The sequence below is a fragment of the Theropithecus gelada genome, chromosome 2 (genome assembly GCF_003255815.1).
Source record: "Theropithecus gelada isolate Dixy chromosome 2, Tgel_1.0, whole genome shotgun sequence".
Classification (NCBI taxonomy): domain Eukaryota; kingdom Metazoa; phylum Chordata; class Mammalia; order Primates; family Cercopithecidae; genus Theropithecus; species Theropithecus gelada.
The window spans coordinates 44,366,789-44,387,899 of record NC_037669.1 but is presented as its reverse complement, the minus strand read 5'-3'; the positions used below and the strand labels follow the sequence as shown (position 1 = coordinate 44,387,899).

The 21,111-nt window shown below is 40.0% G+C and overlaps 1 protein-coding gene across 9 annotated transcripts in view; it reads right to left on the bottom strand.

Annotated features, from left to right (window-relative positions):
- Positions 1-21,111, bottom strand: part of KALRN (kalirin RhoGEF kinase) — a 638,197-nt gene that overhangs the window by 242,666 nt on the left and 374,420 nt on the right. For all 9 annotated transcript variants that reach the window (XM_025374819.1, XM_025374820.1, XM_025374821.1 and 6 more), the window contains 4 exons: positions 16,023-16,089; positions 15,270-15,379; positions 3,514-3,583; positions 920-1,009 (listed from right to left, as the gene is read on the bottom strand). In XM_025374819.1, the coding sequence (XP_025230604.1) occupies positions 920-1,009; positions 3,514-3,583; positions 15,270-15,379; positions 16,023-16,089 (337 nt within the window). The remainder of the gene's footprint in view (positions 1-919; positions 1,010-3,513; positions 3,584-15,269; positions 15,380-16,022; positions 16,090-21,111) is intronic.

Here is a 21,111-nt window from a genome sequence, read left to right as displayed (position 1 = left end):
CTGATATGACTGCCAAAATGGCCTTCACTGCTATAGTCCGCCTCTCACTAAACTTTCTTTTTTCCCCAATTTCATCTTTCCCTCTTATTCACCCTTTGAATCCTGCAGGGCCCCCTTTGATTTTGCTTACTGTAAAGCCAATAGGTCACTCTCTTTGGGAACCAGCACTAAATAGATCCCACCATTCCTCAACAGGATTGTGTCATCATTCCAAACCAAAGGATCTGACAAGGCACATCAGCCTCATTCTTCTCCTGGCTTCTGTTACAGCAGAGGTGTTCAGCCCTGGCTGCACATCACTGTCACCAGAAACTTTAAAATATTCCAATGCTCAGGCCACAGTCAGGCCAATCACAGCAGAACCTCAGGCATGGGATTCAGGAATCAGTTTTTTCCAAAGCTCCCCAGGTGATTCCAATGTGTAACCAAGGTTGAATCAATTGCATTAGAGAACTGATTCTCAAACTTGAGTGGACTTCAGCTACCCAGAGGCCTCCTTATAACTCAGGTTGCTGGGCTCCCGCTGAGAGATTCTGATTTAATAGACGTGGACTGAGGTCCAAGGATCACACTTTTGGAAACACTACATTTGTGAGAGCTGTATGTGAAGCAGAAGTGAAATATATTAATCAACCACTGCATCATAGTGGGCCTTCTCTAAACATGTGCTTTATGGCTACCTAGGTTTGGTGTGGAGGCATGGAGACAAATTTGCCTCATCCAAAATCACACTGGTCAAGATAGGAAGGGATAAAACAAAATACATATACTGTTTTTTTTTTTTTTTCCATGCTTAAGGTTTGGAGTGGCCAGTAAAGAAAATTTAGGAAAAAAGGATAGCTAAACATCCATCATGCCAAAGCAGAGAAGCATTTCCACCTGCTCATCAGCCGCTCAAGAATAGAAAACCACAGCTTACATCAAAGAAGGTGCCCGCATGCTCCAGGATAAGCTGGTTGGAATCAGGCTTGTTTTTACAGTAGGTGACATACATCTGAAATTTGTCTGCCTAAAAAGAACAAAGATAATAATAGATAAGCATTCATTAGTTGCTCCCTTCTGTCCACCATGCTGAATGCCCCAGCAAGGGCTGTACAGTCAAAACCCTCAGATGCCAGTGTCTAGATTTTCTATGGCAAATGTTCTATGCTCATCCAGCCTCCATGGTCTCCTAACAGACATTGGGATGTCTTTTTCTGTCAGTACGTACAGAAAGCTTCTGGAACTGAGCTCATTTTAATACTAGTTTGTGCTAGAAAGAATTAGAGAAAGCAACTCATATATCCTGACATATTCTGAAGTTAGACAGAACTTACTTACAGATTTTACCCTTTTTTTGATTATCTACAATTGTGCTCCCCATCTTGAAAAAGGACAGCATTTGCTCTGAATACAAAAACAAATAATGAAGATAAAGTATGATCTCAGAGGTAGATCTGCTTGTACTCTAAATGTCTCCATTGGACAAAGGTGGAGGGGCATGGCAAGGAACTATGCCATCCCCAACCTCCCAGAGCAATGACAGGGAAAAAGAAAGCAGAGTAACCCCCTGGGCAGAGGCTAAACAATAGTTCCTAACCAGATTGTTACTTCAAGCCAAGAACCTTATGGCTGGGAGAAAATTCAAGACTCTCAAAACTCTCTGGGTTAGTGTTACTGGGAAAGGTATGTGTATTTTGGCCAGCAAATACTTTTCTTATTTGGTGGAATGCTACCCATCTCAGTGCCTTTGGAACTTTGTGTTGGCATCCTCTTCTGAGACAGCAGCCCAAATAAGTGTTTATTACAGCAGGTTTCATTTGTGCTAGCATTGTTCTAAGAGCTTTACATGTATTAACTCATTTGGTCCTTATGAGATCTCTATACAGTGAGTTCTGTTATTATCCCCAGTTTGCAGATGAGAAAACTGTGGCACAGATTGATCAAGTGACTTTGAATTCCCGCAGTTAGCAGGTAGCAAGTAGGGTATCTGACTTTAGGCTTTTTGATCTTGACCACTGCCTTTTAATACATTACAAACAACTTCTTCTACCCTTCATTTCTGCATTACACTCATATATTAAGATTATGAGACTTAAGAAAGTCACCTTGGGGTAATTCTTGGTAAAAGGTGAATATTTTATCCAATCACAAAAAAATTCTGAAACCAATTTTCAGGGCTATACACTACCTAGGAGGTTATTCATCATCCCTAGGAGATGATGATAAATCATTCTTATGACTGATTGTAAAGGAAATCCACAAATTTCATGAAAGAAGATGCAAAAAAACCCCTTTACTTAATGGTCAATCTTGTCATTCTCTATGTTGGTTGTGCAAGGAGTCATAAATTATTTATCAGCATTAATATGAGCTTTGCATTGGCTCATCTATTTAGAGGTAGAAAATGTATTAGGAAAAAATAAAATGGTAGCTAAGACTTTCTGAAGAAACAAGAGTGCTTGAAAGCAAACATTAAGATTTCATGAAAAAAAGCTTGTCTGGGAGTCAGGTCTTGAGTTGTGGGACTGGCTGTGATATTTATTACGTGTCAGTGAACTAGTCAACCTCCGATCTCATCTGAAATTTTCCCATCTTTAAAATCTAAAACATAAACATAGTCCTGCCTACCACATAGGGCTGTTGAGAACATAATCTCTCTGAATCATGAAGACACTTTGAAAGGCAATTAGCCCCTTATGGGTGGAAGTTATTATCAGGTAATTACGAAATAGTAGAACGCTTGACCCCGGGGGAAGACTTGCATGTTTGCACTCAGTGTACTAAGTGGACTTCCCTGGAGATGTTTGCATTCACATATTGTACATGAGCCTGAGTTCAGAATAATGCGGAGTGGAGAGCCAATGAAGACTAATGTTTCAGTTTATATAATTAGAACCCGGTACATTCAGTCCCTTTACTTGGCCCATGACAATAGCATGAAGGAGGATGACCAGGCACTCATCTTGTGGGTCAGAATTGGGATGGATACCCAAAAAATCTGTTTTTCTCTATTAAAGAAGAAAATGTAACCAATGGTTAGGTGGAACCCAAAGGATACATGCTTGAGGAGATGGACACCCCACCCATTCTCCATGATGTGCTTATTTCACATCGCATGTCTGTATCAAAGTATTTTGTCTACCCCATAAATATATACACCTACCATGTATCCACAAAATTAAAGATAAATTTAAAAAAAATGGTTAGGTGGCTTCCTAAAGTTCTAATTCCCTAATCCATATCCTGTAACAATAGCTAATGAACTGAGCTGATGCAGTTCCTCTGCCAGGGGTGGTAGTCTTGTTCCACTCTTCCAACCTCACAGTTTTAGAAAGTTCTTAGACAGCTTAAGACGGAGCTTAATCCTGATGTCTAAGAACTTTTCCCAAGGCTTCTCTCAGACCTACTCGTGGTCCCTCTCAGTAGCCCCTGGTCCTGTGTGAGACTGGCAGTGACCCCAGTCCTTAGGTCACGCACTGAAGAGTGGTGCCATGTGTATGGGCAGTGGGAGAAGGATTTCAGGTAGGTTACCCAGGTAACAAAGCAGTGTCCCACATCCTCAGGCAGTTGCTCATACTTCTCCAGCTCTTTGAGGAAGATGCTGCAAGAGGAGAAAAAGACTGAATCAGACACCTCTGTGCAGCTGACCCCCCGAGGACTGCACTGAGGCCAGCACAACCATAACTTCTCAATTATTTACACATGGCTTCTCTACTGTCTAAGCAACAGATGGCGAGGTGCAGTTTTTAATGTTGGAACTAATTTCATTAAAATGTATGTTAATTGATTAATTACTGCTACTTAAAATAATATTCTTTCTCTTGGGGTGAACATTTCTAGGAGTGAAAATAAATAATAAAATATTTTATTTGTGTTGGACTTTTTATTAGCAAGTAAGAATCTACTTTTTTACACAAGTAATCTAAGCACATCATAAATATTTTAAATAATAGAGATATTTCAAAGAAACAAAATAAAATATCACTATCCCAGAGATAAAGTAGAAAAAAATTCAGCCTATACTGGCCTCTTTCTAATTTTTGGCCTTATCTTCCACCAGTAGCCAATTTGTACTAAAAACTATGTATTAAACAATGTTTTACAATACAGACACGATTAGGAAAGAAAATTTAGTGAGTAAAAAGTCATACTACATTCCAAAGCTGAATCGAATTACAACTGAATTATCTGCCAGTGTGGATATCTGTGCCATGGCTCCTTTCCATGTTAATAAATAATAAATAAATAGTTACACTGACTTCAAAATAATGTATTAAATCATTGGTTTGGGTTCAGAGGATATAAATTCTAACAAGCCAACATTATTAGAATGGTATTTGCTTTAAAAAACAAAATATTTTTCAAATAAAAAGTGATTATGAGGCTTTGGGGACACATACTGACAGAAGCGGAATTGCTATGATCTTTACAAGGAACAATTTGACAGTACCGATTAAATCACGAATGTGCTTATCTTTTGACTCTGCAATTTGAATTCTGGAAATTTTCCTGTAGTTATGTCTATGCATATAAGATGATTTATATACATGAGTATTAACTGTGACACTGTTTACACAAGCAAAAGATCGTCTGTAAAGAACAAGGTATTTAAACTATGGTATATCCACAGAACTATACACTATGCAGCTATGAAAAAAAGACACAGCTCTCTATGTTTTCATACAGAAGAACTCTGGGAGAAACTAAGTGGAAAAAGGTACAGAAGAATATGTAGAAAATGCAACTTTTTGTCTCAGTAGGAATTACGTGTTCTTATTTCCAACCCAAGAAACTAAGAAAATACTTCACCACAGGGAAGAAGGTAAAGGAACAGAATAGAAGACAGTGGCAGACAACACTTCTCAATGTTTACTTTTCTATCTAATTTTGATTTTAAAACTGTGAGAATGCATTACCTTCAAAAATTGAATTAAAAGATAAATGATACAAAGTGGTTCTGCATTACTCTACTACTTACCTGTACCATGGAGGGGCAAAATGTTATTTGACTAACTTTACCTAGCTTCTATTGTCCACACATTTTGGCAGTATAATTAATTACAAGTGGTTATGGATTTCATATATGTGTTGTGCGTTCTTCCTTCAGCGACATAGAATGACATTGTTTGGAGTTTAAAAATAAATATGTGCAATTAAAAATGTTTGGCAAGTCCTATATGGAAAGCCAAAACGCTAACAATAGTTGATGGGATAATAGATGACTTCTTTGTCCATCTGTAATTTAATTTTTTCTACAATAAATGAGCATTGCTTTAGTAATAAGAAAAGAGCCATTTAAAAGAATCTGGGGGACTCCTAGCAGTAACCAGTTTGTCCTTACATATGTGATTTTAGAGTATTCTGACCTGAATCATAGAGTAATTATAATGATATTTGGGCTTCAGAAATGCAAATATGTAGTGCTCAAAGTCAAAAAGTATCACATTTGTTGCTACCTTTTAAAGAACTACAAGTGACACATTTAAACTAACATGTACTTAATATGACCATTAAAGCGCAAATTTTAAAAAGCACTATATAATGTTATAATTGAGGATCAAACTTAGGTTAAGATCCAAAGGGAAATATACTTTTTTGTTGAGAAAAGAATCAATCTGCCTCATCATCATATATATGCACACACACAGGTACACACACACACACACACACACATATCTAGATATGCACACACACACACATACACACAAACACATTTCAATTTAAAATTAAAAACATTTTTTTAAAATAATAGAGATGAGGTCTTGCCATGTTGCCCAGGCTGGTCTCAAACTCCTGTGCTCAAGCAATCCTCTTGCCTTGGCCTCCCAAAGTGCTGGGATTACAGGCATGAGCAACTGTGCCCAGCCTGGGCCGTTCTCCCTTAAGAATAGTCAAAGAAATGGTAAAACAGCCTGGATCAGGACATTCCACACACAATATAAAACTGTTTTATTGTTTCAGAAGTGGCAAGTATACCCATGATGACTCAAGGAGAACCATTACTTGACTTATGACCCAAGGTCAGTTGGTCTGGTCACTTTAATTTGAAGTAAACAATGATAATTATGTCTAAAGAATTGAACATTGATAGAGAGAAAGACAGTGCTAGCAATTTTTTTTTAAAATCTTATCAATTTAAATAGAGCAATACCCTGACTTTTGTGATAGCAGCTACCAAACACCTATGGGAAGATGCACAATTTGAAAATCCTCAGGAAACAAAAATACTATAACCAGAATTAAATGCACAGCATATAATTTTCATGAGGAATGCCTTTCTGTAAAATGAAGGTTTTAACAGCAGTTACCACTAGCTCACCCACCTACCTATCCCCAGGTCTCACTTTTTTCCTTTCCCACAACTAAGCACAAGTTAAAGAATTAGCGTTCACACTTGGTCACAGTTGTGAAAGGGTCTTCCAAAGCTTCATCCCCCTCATCTTGAAATCACAACTTTGCTGAGGCAGGCAGATCACCTGAGGTCAGGAGTTTGAGACCAGCCTAGCCAACATGATGAAACCCCGAAAATTAGCCGGATGTGGTGGTGGGCGCCTAAAATCCCAGCTACTCAGGAGGCTAAAGCAGGAGAATCGCTTGAACCCGGGAGGCGGAGGGTTGCAGTGAACTGAGATCACGCCATTGCACTCCAGCCTGGGCAACAAGAGTGAAACTCCATCTCAAAAAATAATAATAAAATAACAACTTTGTGGGGGTGCTTGTAAGGATTTAATCCACAGGTAAAAGAACCCAACTCAGTGCCTGGTACACAGTAGACACTAAATAAACAGTAGTTCTTCATGATCAGTGCTTCTCAATCTTAATAAACTCATACTCTTTGATAAACACATATACCTGACACTCTTCCCCACTCCTGGAGACTTACATCTAGGGGGAACTCCCTACCAAGCCCTCGCTGAAAACTCTGCAGCAGGTTATTTTCTCCTAAACCATATCCTGGGAAAATCTTGATTGGTTATTAAGCAACAATTAGATTCCAAGGTCACCTTGTTCGGGAAATGTTGGGCTAAGCTGGTTTATTTGCTGAAGAACTTCCAAAATCCTATAATATGTTGAGTTACACTATAAACCTCTCAAGTAAATACAGTATGCAGTGCTTCTCAAACTTCCTTGTGGGTGCAACACTTTTGGGGGGAGTATCAGACTTTGTCTCAAGGAACACTCTTGTAAAACTCTAGTTAGTGGTCCCCACACCTAGTTGTGCATCACCTTCTGGGGTTACTATCTGAGTAAATGCATTGTTTAGAAACGCTTCCTGGGTAATGCCCACACATCCAGTCCATAGATCAGCATTTAAAGGCAACTGTCCTAGATTCCAGCATGCTTCCAGATGGCAAATCCTACATTGGTTCTATAGGATTTAATTTAGGGGGAGAAAGCTACGATTTTTTTTTTTTAAAAAAAACCTATTCAGCTTGTGCCAGGTGCATCAATTGATAAGTTTGAATAAGATATTCATTACCATCTCAATGTAATTGTTGAAAGTAAGTGGCAATATTAAACTCTGTTTTGCTTCTTAATTTGAAGCTTATGAAGATGACAGATTATGTAAGTCTGATCAATATCATTCTACTTACTTCAAATAGACATGATGAATTTAAATTAAAGCAAAACAGCTCACAACTCTCTTCACAAATGATGGAACATTTCACCTTAGCTGTTCTATAGCAACAATTTGGCCCTCACCACTCCAATAATTACATGTAATAAATTGTGAAAGAATGAGCAAAGCAAGTCGTTTGTGTGAATGTCTGGGGTTCTTTCAGAAAGGAATAAAACTTTTAAAGAAATGTCAAGATCAAGGCAATGCCATTACTCTATTAAATTATTACGATATAATATATTATGCAGTTACTTTGTGAGGAAAATGCTTCCCTTTGGCTTTGTACACAATCCCGGGAAATGAAACTGCTGGCATTTATTAACAGAAAGCTTTCTGAGTTTTGTCATTAAATATGATAGAAATAGCACTATTTCAAAGGTGCTAGACTGGTTTTGTTATTCTCTCGGAAGGTGAATTTAGTCTAGAGTCTCACTGCTTCTGGGGAAGTGTATCCTTCATTGAGGGGCTCACAATCTTGTCAGCAAACAGACTTTACATGAAGGGTGCAGTCTGCATCTAAATGGAAATATCTATTTGATGACCTTGTATGTCAATGTGCATTTGCTTGTTAGAATGCCAGAGGTGGTAATAAGGGGAAGGGGCCTGTTGTGGCAATGGGAAAAAGAGGAACAAAGTGGAGCATACATTTAAACATTCAGTCGGAAATGAGGTGGGGAGACAGATGTGAGGTTCATGTATTTGTAGGAAGTCCAGGATATTGCCTTCTTTTCAAAGCAAGGCTGGGTAACTGCTTTCATGCAAGTAGAGCTAGAGATTATTTCTAAAGAATCCATTAATGACCAGGCAGATTCAGAGCCTAGAACATAAGAGGCTCTAGACCGTAGGGGCTAAGATAGCTGGTTAGCATATTGGAGCAGGTATTAAACTAATGGAGGGTCATGTACGCTCAGGGAAAGGTGCTGGATTTTTCATGTAACAGTTTCAGCACAGTTTGATCACCGAGGCTGAGCCACGAGAAGCACCTGGCTCTGTCCCTTCATTTCACACTTGACGCTTTAGCCCAGGTTAGGGATGAAGAGGAATGGTCTGCAGGGCTGGACTCCCATTCAGCACATCACACTCTCAGCCTCCAACCACAAGCAGCAAAATTTACCTTGCTGCATGGCTACCTGTTGAATACGTTTTTGCCAGTATCTTCTTACTTTGTCTAATCTGTGTGATCAGATGAATAAAGTTATTTGCATAGATATATACCAAGTTGAATGTTAACAAAAAATACAAAAGATTAATCTTATGCTTAATGTTACTCATGTCCATTAAGGTGGTGTTTAGCGACCAGGCATGGATGCTAAGAAGTTAGTGTGTAAAACTAAAACCAACATTACTTTGACACATCCAAACGAAGTGTTTAGACTTTGTCTTGCTTTGGGTATTCCCCAATGTCTATAAGCAGCCCCAATGTTGACAGCTTACTGAAAACACACACAAACACAGTAACAAGACCACAGCTACATTTGTAGAGGGCTCCTCTGATGGGTTCTGCAAGTTACCTCTGCAAGTGTGCGTTTGGGGACCAAAGAAAAAGCACAACAGGTCTTCCCCTTCCTCTTTCCTTGACATTTGACTATTAAGAAAACGACAGCTGGATTCTTTGCCTCTGTCACTAATTTTGGTTTGGGCAGATCATAAACCTTTGTAAGTTTCAGTTTCTATAGAGCAAGGGACAACTAGATTATCTTTAAAGATTTCTTTCGGGCTTTTATATTTGATAATTCTATGATTTTCTATAAATGAGAAACCACTAATATCAAAGGCATTTGGAGTGGGGGAAGAAGCTTAGAAACCATAGAACATGCACATTTTAAGCAAGGGTGTGTGTGTTGGGAAGGGGGAGGAGGGGCAAAGAGGGAGGAAAAGGTAGCAGCAGCCTGGCAGGGTGGCCTTTCCCTGGTGGCCTGAACGGCACATCCCTTCTCTCACCACCTGGTGGAGCTAGCGACTCGCCGTGCAGCCATAGTTCAAACCCCTTGTGTTTGAAGGGGTTGTAAAATCAATTTACGGGTGGCAACGAGAATTTTAAAAAAGAGGAGGAAGAAATAGAACCTAACACAAAATACCACAGTGCATCACACATAATGCAGGTATTGCTTTTCAAAATTTAACTTCCCCATTATATATAGCACATATGCATGCATATATCAGGGTATAATGTACAGTATTTTTCTTTGGTTCATGATAAAAAATGGTTTGAAAAACACTACCTTGCTCATTCTTCTGCAACAGGATGGTAGCTCTGGGAAGGTCAAGGTCTTTATCCATCTCTTTCCCTTGCTCTCCTTTTCCTCATCCCCTACCCTTCCCCTAGAGCCTCTTTCCCTACATGGGTCTACCTACCTACCTACCTGCCTGCCTACCTACCCCACCTACCTATCCACCCTCCCCTGTCATTGCTTCCCTCCTGCTCTCCTGCTTCCTTCCTTCTCTATCTCTTCCTTTCTCCTTATTATCTGCCCACTTCACGGTTTTCTCACTTATGCTCTATCCACCTAGCTCTCTCTCCTCCTTTCCTTTTTTCTCTCCCCACATTTCTGACTTGCACTATCCCCGCCCACCACCTCTCCTTTATCTTCCCTCAGTCTTACAGACATGGCTGTGATAAGACCCAGCCTACCTAAGAGTGTGACAATGGGACCTCTCTCTGCTTTCCGTGACTCAGGGTGGTGCCCCACTCCCAAACCCCTTATTGCCTCTCAACCTCCCTGCTAGACTTCACCACTTTTCGCCCTTGCAGGGCTGTTGTTCAAACTTTATTCCATCATCAAAGAAGCCATCCCTGCCTGTAAAAATCTCACCCCTTTCTTAAATTATATCTTAAATGCCCCCTTCTCCATGAGGCCTTTCCTACTCTCCAACTGAGGCTATTTTCTTTGTGCTCCACTTGTGCCCACCTCCACCCTTATCACAGACAGGTATGTCATTCTCAGAACTCAGAGGGCAGATACTGGGTTTGATCACAGAGTACCAGCTTCATCTTCAATCTAGCACACCTTTGGCCCAAAGGAGGAACTCTGGGAAGATGAACGAAATGTGGCTGTGGTTCACTTGTTCATTGAGGTGCCCCTCCCTAAATTCCCCAGCCTCGATTTTACCCCTGCTGCTCACCCCTCACTGCTCCTGGCTGACCCTGGCCTGGCCAGTGCTCCCAGCTCAACCTCACACATCTCTAGTCCTGCTCCTGCAGGGAAGGGAACACCAGGCTAGAAGGGTAGTGGCTGGTGGCCAAGGCCAAATCTAATAGCTTCCAGCCAAGCCTAGCAGGAGGGACTGTGCAGAAGGGGCATCCAGCCTTGGTACTTGGTCCCTAATTTGAAAATCTAGACCTTGCTGAAAACTGATTTATTTCAGGTAATTGTTGTATGGGTGTGGCACAAGAATGACATAGCTCTGGGAGAAATGGGTAGAAATATTCATCAAATTCTAAGATCCACATGGAAGCTGGTTAACTATGAATTAAACCAGCCAGATGTGGCAGCCACCAATGGTGGTCTAGGGAGTGAGAGAAGGGGAGGGAGTGCTGAAATGGGAGACCAAGCCCTGGAATCTAACACCTGACCTTTAAGGAAAGGGGAGGGGCACACACGGCTCCTCTGGGCCTCTTTGTCTGTATATGGAGAGGGTTGCACTTGATGGTTGAGAGGACCCTCTGAGCCCTGGGAGTAGAGATTTTATTAAAATGTTATTGCTCAGACTCACATATGACTGTATCTCCAAAAAATTGAAAAGGAAGTTCAGATTTAACAGAAGGTGATAAGCATTTTAAACAAAAAGCTGTCCACACCAAAGTTGGAAATCTAATAATCAGCAAGCTGAAAACAAATTATTTTCTTGAATTACAAGTTGTATGCTAGGCAAAATGGGAAGACTGCATTAACAAAATCATTACTGTCTGGGGATCTACTAATGGAATATATTCTCCTGTCTGAGTGCTCCAGAAATGCTAACAAAATGCAATCAAAATAGGTCTAAAGTCTTGTGTAGATAAGTAAATTTCATGATCTGTATAGTTATTTCTGTAGGAAAGAGATGTAGTGCAAAATGGGGAGAGTGGAGGGCAAAACGAAGCATCATTCTACTTCAATCTCTAGTTTGTGTTAAAGCCACTGTTTGCAGGTATTAAATTCTACATATTAAATTGTTCTTTAAAGAAGTTTTGGTGCTGGGGAATTTCCCCATTCAATACCTATAAAGACAAAGGTCCTTGAGACAGATCACACACACACACACACACACACACACACACACACACACACAGGCACACAGCAAGAGAGAGAACTAATTCGGTTGCAATTTTTCAAAGTGACACCATTTAGACAGATCAATACTATCTAGCTAAGATATGTATTCACCACATAACCCTTGGTCTAGGTGCTAATTTTCTAGTGACTTAGCTAATTAAGTTAGCAAGGTCGTGTCAATCTCAATCCCTTTCTCTCTCAATCTCTCAATCTCCCAATATCCTTTCCTCCTGCTCTCCCTTCCATAGGCTCTTTCCGAATTACAGGCAGATAACCTGAGCTATGCACTAGAAATGAGAGGTGCATGTTTCTGTTAGACAGTGCTTAATAGAACTTTGGGATAATACAAACAATTGGGGTTAAAAAGCACCCTTTGAGTTTTTTTCATATTGAGAAGTGACAACTTCAGAGAAGTATTTCTGAAGGATAAATAAGTATTAGGACAACTGTATGGTCCACCCAGTAAGAAGCTTCCAAGAAACTCCTTCATGTAGAAATTAAGTTATTTTGCTCTTCCAGATGGTGCTTGTAGTGATGGGGTAAAAATTCATACCTAATGGTTTGCTCTGTCTTGAGACTTTTACAAACAAAAGATTAAATTATGACTTGAATGGTATTAGCCACAAGTCTGCAAATATTAATTTTATTTTTAATTTGTTCATCCATGCATTCACCTACCAAACAAATATTTACTCAATGTTTACTTATGTGCCAGGTACCTGATTACGCAGTGAAAGATGTTCTCCCCTCTAAGCTGTCCTTTAGAGTTTACAATTCCTGCATTTTCTAAGTTGGCTAACTGCCATTTTATCTCTTATTTATTAGAGATTTTAGAGGTGTTATGTTTTCCTCATTAATCAAAATTTGTATGACACAAGTAGAAAGCATATATTATGAGTACAGTAAAGACAGCCCACAGATCCTGTAGGAAATTAATATGAAGCTTGATTTTCTTAGCTGTTTCCTTAAATTATGGATAATTTAAACCATTAATTTATTTTTGGTCAATAGCTTTCTAAATGCACTACAGTTATTTGCCTTTAGTGCAGAACATATTCATGACTCAGGGTTACCACTAATGCTAAGTATGCTATGCTGTAACACAGTGACTGTATTGGGCTCTATAGTGGGATATAGAATGGTTTGCACCAATGCTGAGTAGCCCCTGACCATCATGAGTCTTTTTTTTTTTTTTTTGGGGGGGGGTCTATTGCCTATTGTTTTTGCAGTTTGTCTTCTTTAGACAGCTGCTGGTATCCCACTACTCACTCACGTTCTTGATTCTTATTTGCTGTTTCTAAATTGCTGTGGGCTTACAAATAATATGATCAAGAGGTAAAGTGGTTGTTAGGGAGGATAGAAAGATGCTTCTAGGAAAAGACAAGAACTTAATTTTTGTGACATCTCTTCTGGTTGTTGAGCGGCTAGTTGTTATTTTCTTTTTCTTTCTTCGTAATGTTCTAACTCGATAATATGTGCTGGGTAGCTGTTTTCTTGATAGTTGGATTTCTTCCTCAATTTACAGCATGCGAGATTCTCTATGGTTTAATTTGATTTTTTGAAAGGATTTCTTAGAACTATATATTGTAACTGGTAGGTAGATTTTCAGCTATTTAGAAAACTACAAAACTGTTTACCATGGCTTAGCAGTGATATCATGATAGAATGAGAGGCATGATTATGTTAGCTATTTTGTTACACGTGGTCAATTTTGAAATGTATATTCATTCCCCTTATCAAATGATTGGCAAATGTAGGGCTCCCAGGAAGTGCGTGCTGTGATCTCTAGGCTTCCATAGTTAGTCAATTTGCTAAGAACATGGGGAAAGTGAGACTTGTTAACTAAATCCCAGAGACCATAAGTCAGAAAAGTAAGGTATCATGACTTACCGTTTGCCAGTCCAATGTCTTCTCAGATATCCTGAGGGAGATGGGATGATACTGAGCTGGGCTCAGATGATGGAATTTGGGATCAATGGTCAAATAGTTTTATTGGGATCTTATCAATGATAAGCATGAGGACATGATATTCCTATATCTGGAAATTTCCAGACAAACCTAATGGATAGTGTTAAAATTTATGATTAAAAAACAAAAGACTGGGAACTTTTATCACATATTCCAGAAAGTCAAACGGTTATTTTTCTCCCTAGAGCTTATTGCTTTAATAATCTGACAAGGTTTGCATGTCATGGGAGCTACACACATTATGTTCCTTTAAACTGATCCCATCTGATGACATATCAGGAATTAATAACCAGGAGGTGATGAGAGAGGAGTGATCTCCCCCCCTTATCTGGACCTATTACAGCCCAGGATCATTTTACACCCAATCTTGCTTGCCTCTTAACCAAGAGCACAGGGCTATTCTGGAGCTGAGATATCGAATATGGCAGCCACTTGCTACTTGTGGTCTATTTAAATCTAAATCTATTAAAATTAAATAAAATTGAAAATTCAGTTCCTTAGTAGCACTAGCCACATTTCATGTGTTCATTAGCCACCATATCTGCATATTGGACACTGCAGATATAGAACATTTCCATCATTGCAGAAGGCTCCATGGGACAGTGCTGTTCTGGAGTCTTGCCTCAGGGTGGCTGCTACACCTGTACACATGGCCCCTCTATCTCCAGCAAGCCTATACAACTCAGTAAATGCCTTGGCTAGCCTGACGTAGCACTGCTCTGCAGCAGGGTCCTGAGAGCTCTAAGACTTTATGCCAATGTTCCTCTTTGTGCCTTGAGATTCTCTCTATTTGTATTTTGGAAACACAGTTATTTCTACTGGTTGGTTGTGTAACTAATCATGCCAATTTTTTTGCTGATCCTCTGTTAACCATGGAGCATATTGTTTTGTATGCTGTGGGAAAGATTCTTCAATCAAGTTGGAAACAATGACTTGTGAAATTTCAGGGCCCTACGATTCTACTTATTCCAACAAAACAGAGTATCAGTTGATGTCCTTCCCTCTAAACTAGAAATGTGAGATAAAATGAGGATGGAGGAAATATTTAGGCTGACAGAAAACTTCAATGGAATTCAAAACCCAAAGACCACAAGGTGGAATGGTTAGCTGCAGATGAATTCTAATGTCAGGATTTCCCACAAGATTTAATGAGGAGAAGCTACTTTTATTTCTTCAAAGCCTGGTATTCATTCTGGCTCAATAAATGAGAATGTTGAGGAGAGATGGGGAGGAGCACAGCTGAATACGTGACTTCAGTCTCCACTAGGACTTTTCGACAATTACAGAGAAAGGGGAGTGAGTAAGAAAGAAGTCTGACAGCAACTGCCTTAGAAAACTGACCAGATAAGATTCACCAATTGCCTTTGATCCACTTCTTGGGAACCCTGTTGTCCGGTTTTTACGGCCTAAGTGTGCACCTCTAAGACCCTCCACAAACCTACTTGTTATGGAAATCGTAGATCTCTTGGATGTTGCCAAAGATGATATGCTCTTTATTGAGGATCCCAGGGGGGATCTCCTCCACACCACTGGTCATTTCCCACAGGTAGGTCTGTAAGACAGTAACAGTTTCATCACTGGCAAGCCTGGCATGCCATATAAAATACAGACAAAATAAACAGGCACTCAAACTTGTGGGGCAAGACTCAAACTGTAAATGCATGTAGAGTTTAAAAAGTGATGTGTTAAGTAAACATAAGAGAAATAAATAAAACCTGAATATTTCATTATCCTGAACTTTAGCAAAAAAAGTGATGTGTTAAGTAAACATAAGAGAAATAAATAAAACCTGAATATTTCATTATCCTGAACTTTAGCAAGAACATAAACTCCACAGTCTCTTGTTATTTATGAAATGTGTGTAAATTTGAGTATGGGGGGTCAGGATGCAGATTTTCAGACCCAATTTAAGTTCACTGACTGTGTCATGGTTTTATTTTGAACTGAAGTGCCTTATACACTTCTTTTTCCTGGGTCTAGCTCCAGTCTGAGAAAAGTTTAAACTTTCTTTTCAAAAGTACTTTAAACTCTCTGCAATTATTGTTGACTTTAGGAGAAAGATTTCCTCTGGCCGGCTTTTTAATTCATTACTCTCTGGGAGAAGACCAACAGCACCAAATTCCAATTGAGGACTTGATGCTGGCAAGGATGTCATTTTTCCGATATAGCTGTGAACGGACTACTGGAAGACTCACCTCTAAGCACTCATGTAAATCCCTTACATAAGCCTTCTCTGTCTGGAGTAGTTCAGCCATAATAAATCTAGAAGGAAACAAATGGGCTTTTAGTTGGTTATAGATAGAATGTCTCTCCTCCTTCAAACTTCACTTCCCCACCCTGGCATGTATGACATTCTTAAATGTCCTATTTTTCTACTTCATCAACAGGTCTTTTCCTTTCTTCAAAATTCCTTCCCTTTCCTACAGGTATCTTCCTATGATACTTGTGATCCTTCCTGACCATTGGCCCTGCATCCCTTTAGCAGGTTTGTGCTCAGCTAGGTCTATATTCTGTCTCTTTTCCACCCCAGTCCTACTACTAATACTTGTGATTCTGTGGTGATATTCATGTGAGTACAGGCAGGCAGGACTGTTCATATATTCTGTCTCACCAACTAGATAGCTTGAATCTCAGTTTTCCACATTTCGCTTACAGCTCCCAGAATGATTTCTGTTCAGTAGAGTTTGTAGATGTATACCAAAGCAGTTCTTGGTACCATAACAAACCAGGTTTCAAAGTCCGGAAAAGATATCCAATACACCGAGATCAGGGGTTAGCAATTTTTCTATAAAGAGTCAGATAATAAATCTCTGTGGACAATTCGGTCTCTGTCACAACCACTCAACTTTGCTGTTGTCATGTGAAAGGAGCCATAGACAATGTGTTAAAAAAAAAAAAAGCAAGTGTGGCTGTGTTCCAATAAAACCATTTATGGACACTAAAAGTTGAATTTTATGTAATTTTCACATGTTATAAAACATTCTTCTTCTTTTGATAATTCTTCCAACTATTTAAAACTATAAAAGGTAATTTTTAGTTCATAGACTATATCAAATAGTTGGCAGGTCAGATTTGGTCTATGTTTGCTGACCTCTGATCTAGATTATCCTTTTAGCTATTTGTTCAATACATTTCCAATGGGACTTGTTTACAGCATCAACGGATGTATAGAAAACTGAACATGCAACCATAAGCACAGTACAAATCAGTAATAAATGATTGCTTCTCAGTCCCCCACAAAGACAAGTGTGTGTTATGTATCTTTAAAGAGAGGGTTCTCCTCCTCCCTGGGCCTCTAAATAATACAACGTGCTTAGGCAATTGTTAAACTTATGATACATGGCCTCGTTGTGGTATATTCTATATTTTTCTATTCTTTGATTTTACTCTATTGGTAGAGTAAAAAGTGCATAAGCTTTGGAGTCAGACAGATAGGAACTGAATTACAACCAGAGGTAGGACTTGCCTCTCCAGGTCTCGTCTCCTTACTTATAAAATAGCTGATCACACAGAATTGCTGCAAGTATTAAACAAGATCACGTAAGCAACATGCCGAGTGCATGGTAGGTGCTCAGGAAACATTCCATGATTAAATGAGCTGTAGATTGCTATGAAATTAGGACAGAAGGGAGATCAGAAGGAAAATAAACTGACAGGCTTTGAAAACTTGCCTTTGATTTTACTGCCTTAGGTTTTCTAGAATTGTTCTTTTGTTCCCATCTGCTTCCTGCAGTTTTACCTGTCTTTCTTCACAATTTAGCTCTGCTATCACCACCTCATTTTGTTTTATTTTCCACCCATCCTTTAATCTCTTCTGCCTATTTGTTGTCACAGAAGGAACCAAGGAGGAAGATCTGGCCAGGTGTAGTCCCCTCATCCCCCTCCCAGATATGGGCTGAATTATGACCCCCCTGAAATTCATATGCTGAAGCCTTAACCTCCAATACCTCAGATTTTGGTCTTATTTGGAAACAGTATCACTGTAGTAGTGGAGTAGAGTGGCCCCTGGATCTAACGACTGATGTCCTTATAAAATGAGGAATTTTTCACACAGGCATATATTCTGGGATTATGTCACATGAGCACGGAAACAGCCATCTACAAGCTATCAATGAGAGAGGCCTGGAACAGACCCTCCCCTCACTGCCCTCAGAAGGAATCAACCCTGCTGACACCTTGATTTTAGGCTTCTAGCCCCCAGAGCCGTGAGACAATACAATTCTGCTCTTCAAACAACCCAACTTGTGGTACTTGGTTACAGCAGTCCTAACAAACAAATCCACTCCCCATATGAACAAGCTCTGGCTTCATAGAGCAGCTTGTTTCTTCCGCTCCAAGGAACCTGTGGTCCTACGTCATCTTGATAAAATAAACTACATAGGGCTTCTTAATTTTAGGACATACTATTTTTTTTCTAGTAATTCCCAAACAGAGTGTCAAAATATTCTTCATAAACTCCTCCAGAAATCTCTGGATATGTGTTACTTTGTAGCCCCAGCATAAAGGAATTAGTGTCAAGAAATGGTTTATGAGATGGGCACGGTTCATTGCTTACCCTGTCCAATGCCCTGTAATTCTTGATTAGAGTGAAATGTTGGTAGACAACTCCCTACCAAACAACCAAAGAAGAAAAATGTGTTTTGCCTACCTGGAGTCAGGACGTTTCTGAAAGTGGTGCTGAGATACTTAGGGAGCAAAGCAGGAATCTAGTGATAAGTTGGTTCCAGTTTGCTAAATGAATTCTGGTCCCTATTCATTCTTATTCTGAGAAAACAGAATTCAATTTATGAAAACCTCAGCTACTTCAGATTCTTCCAAAATGTTGGAATCTCAGCATCCTCTACTCTCTTCTTGCCTATTTTCCTCTGCCTCATCTCCTCATGGGCTATTGCTGACCTAGGAGTAAACTTAGGTGGCAGCTTTACATTCTAACATCTACGGGTCACTTACTAGACCAATTTCCAAGCATCTTTTTCTTCCTTTTGAAATCTGAATACCTAGATCAAGTCAGGGCAGGGACCATCTGATACTGGAATGCCTCCTAAAGCATGCCTTATTTTCTTCTGGCCCAATGGTGTATCCCTGAACTTCAAGTAAAGAAATCGACGTTACAGTCCTTATTTGTTTTGCGATTTTAAATAATGTCCTGCCCTTCCCTCAAGGTTTTAATTTCTTTTTTTTTTTTTTTTTTTTTGTTGAGACGGAGTCTCGCTCTGTCACCCAGGCTGGAGTGCAGTGGCCGGATCTCTGCTCACTGCAAGCTCCGCCTCCCGGGTTTACGCCATTCTCCTGGCTCAGCCTCCCGAGTAGCTGGGACTACAGGCGCTCACCACCTCGCCCGGCTAGTTTTTTTGTACTTTTTAGTAGAGACGGGGTTTCACCGTGTTAGCCAGGATGGTCTCGATCTCCTGACCTCGTGATCCGCCTGTCTCGGCCTCCCAAAGTGCTAGGATTACAGGCTTGAGCCACCGCGCCCGGCCAAGGTTTTAATTTCTATATCCAATTATGTTCCATAAGATTTTCTTTTCCTTCCTTTTTTATTTTGAGATGGAGTCTTGCTCTGTCACCCAGGCTGGAGTGCAATGGAGCAATTTTGGCTTGTGGCAACCTCTGCCTCCTGGGTTCAAGGGATTCTCATGTCTCAGCCTCCTAAGTAGCTGGGATTATAGGTGCACACCACCATGCCTGGTTAAGTTTTGTATTACTTTTTTTTTTTTTTTTTTTTTTAGCAAAGACAGGTTTCTGCCATGTTGGCCAGGCTGGTGTCGAACTCCTGGCTTCAGGTGATCTGCCCACCTCAGCCTCCCAAAGTTACAGGCATGAGCCACTGTGCCCTGCCTGACTATAAGCTTTTCTTGATCAATAATTACATTATCTTCATTATTCTCTAGTCCCTTGATTCATACAAGAGAGTATAAAATACTTCTTATTGTCACGGAGCATACAATCTAGCTTAGGAATTGGTTGAATAAGTAAAATGGGAATTGGTACAGAAAAGAAGTAAAGGAGTTCATAAAAGGATGGGCCAATGACAGTGGGGGTTGTAGATAAAGGATTTATAGAGGCACAGGATATGAGCTGGATTTTAAAGAATCAATAAGACTTACAGAGAGCAAAATAAAACCAAACAGGAAAAAAAGGAAGGGAAACGAAAGGGAAAATAACAAAGAGAAAGGAGAGCATTCTCTCTCTCTCTTTTTTTTTTTTTTTTTTTGAGACATAGTTTTGCTCTGTCCGCCAGGCTGGAGTGCAGTGGCGCAATCTCTGCCTCCTGGGCTCAAGCAATTCTCCTGCCTCAGCCTCCCAAGTAGCTGGGATTACAGGCGTGTGCTACCACGTCCGGCTAATTTTTGTATTTTTAGTAGAGACAGGGTTTCACCATGTTGGCCAGGCCGGTCTCAAACTCCTGACCTCAGGTGATCCGACTGCCTCGGCCTCCCAAAGTGGTAGGATTACAGATGTGAGCCACTGCGCCCGGCTAGCAGAGCATTCTCAATTATGTACAATTTATTCTTAGACCTGAGAGGAGTCAGTGAAAATGATCTGACTGAAGGGTGTGATCTGAACTAGAAAGTATTTTGAAGTAAAATTGACTTAGATGAGACCAAAGGATAGTACCTTGAGGATTTTTATCATTATTCTGGGGGTTGTAGCAAACCATTTACAATTTGAAGCTGGTGACAGACATAATGGAAAGAAATCAAAGAATGTTGAAGAGTCAAAGCTAGATTAAATTCTGGCTTCATTGCTCACCATCTGTGTGGTTTGGGGAAAGTTACTTGACTTTTCTAGGTCTTATTATATGTAAAATGGGAATAATCTTAGCTGCCTGAGAGAACTGATAGAAAGATACAAAGAGAAAATGTGTGTAAAGGCACTTTATGTAATGTTTAGGACATAAAAAGTGTAGGTGCTGGTGGCAGGAGAGTATTGGTATTAGCAATAATAAAATGTACTCCAGAAAGGTAAACCTGGCATCGCTGTGCAGGTGAATTGGGCAGGGACCAGCAGCAGGAAAACTGTGGGAAGTTTTTGCAAATAATCTAGAAAAAACTAGAAGATTAGTGACACTATTGATGGCAATTAGAAAATCAGAAGAGAGAGGCTGGGCACGGTGGCTCATGCCTATAATCCCAGCACTTTGGGTGGCTGAGGTGGGCAGATCACTTGAGGTCGGGAGTCTGAGACCAGCCTGGCCAACATGGTGAAACCCTGTTTCTATGCAAAATACAAAAATTAGCTAGGCATGGTGGTGCACAGCTACTTGGGAGGCTGTAATCCCAG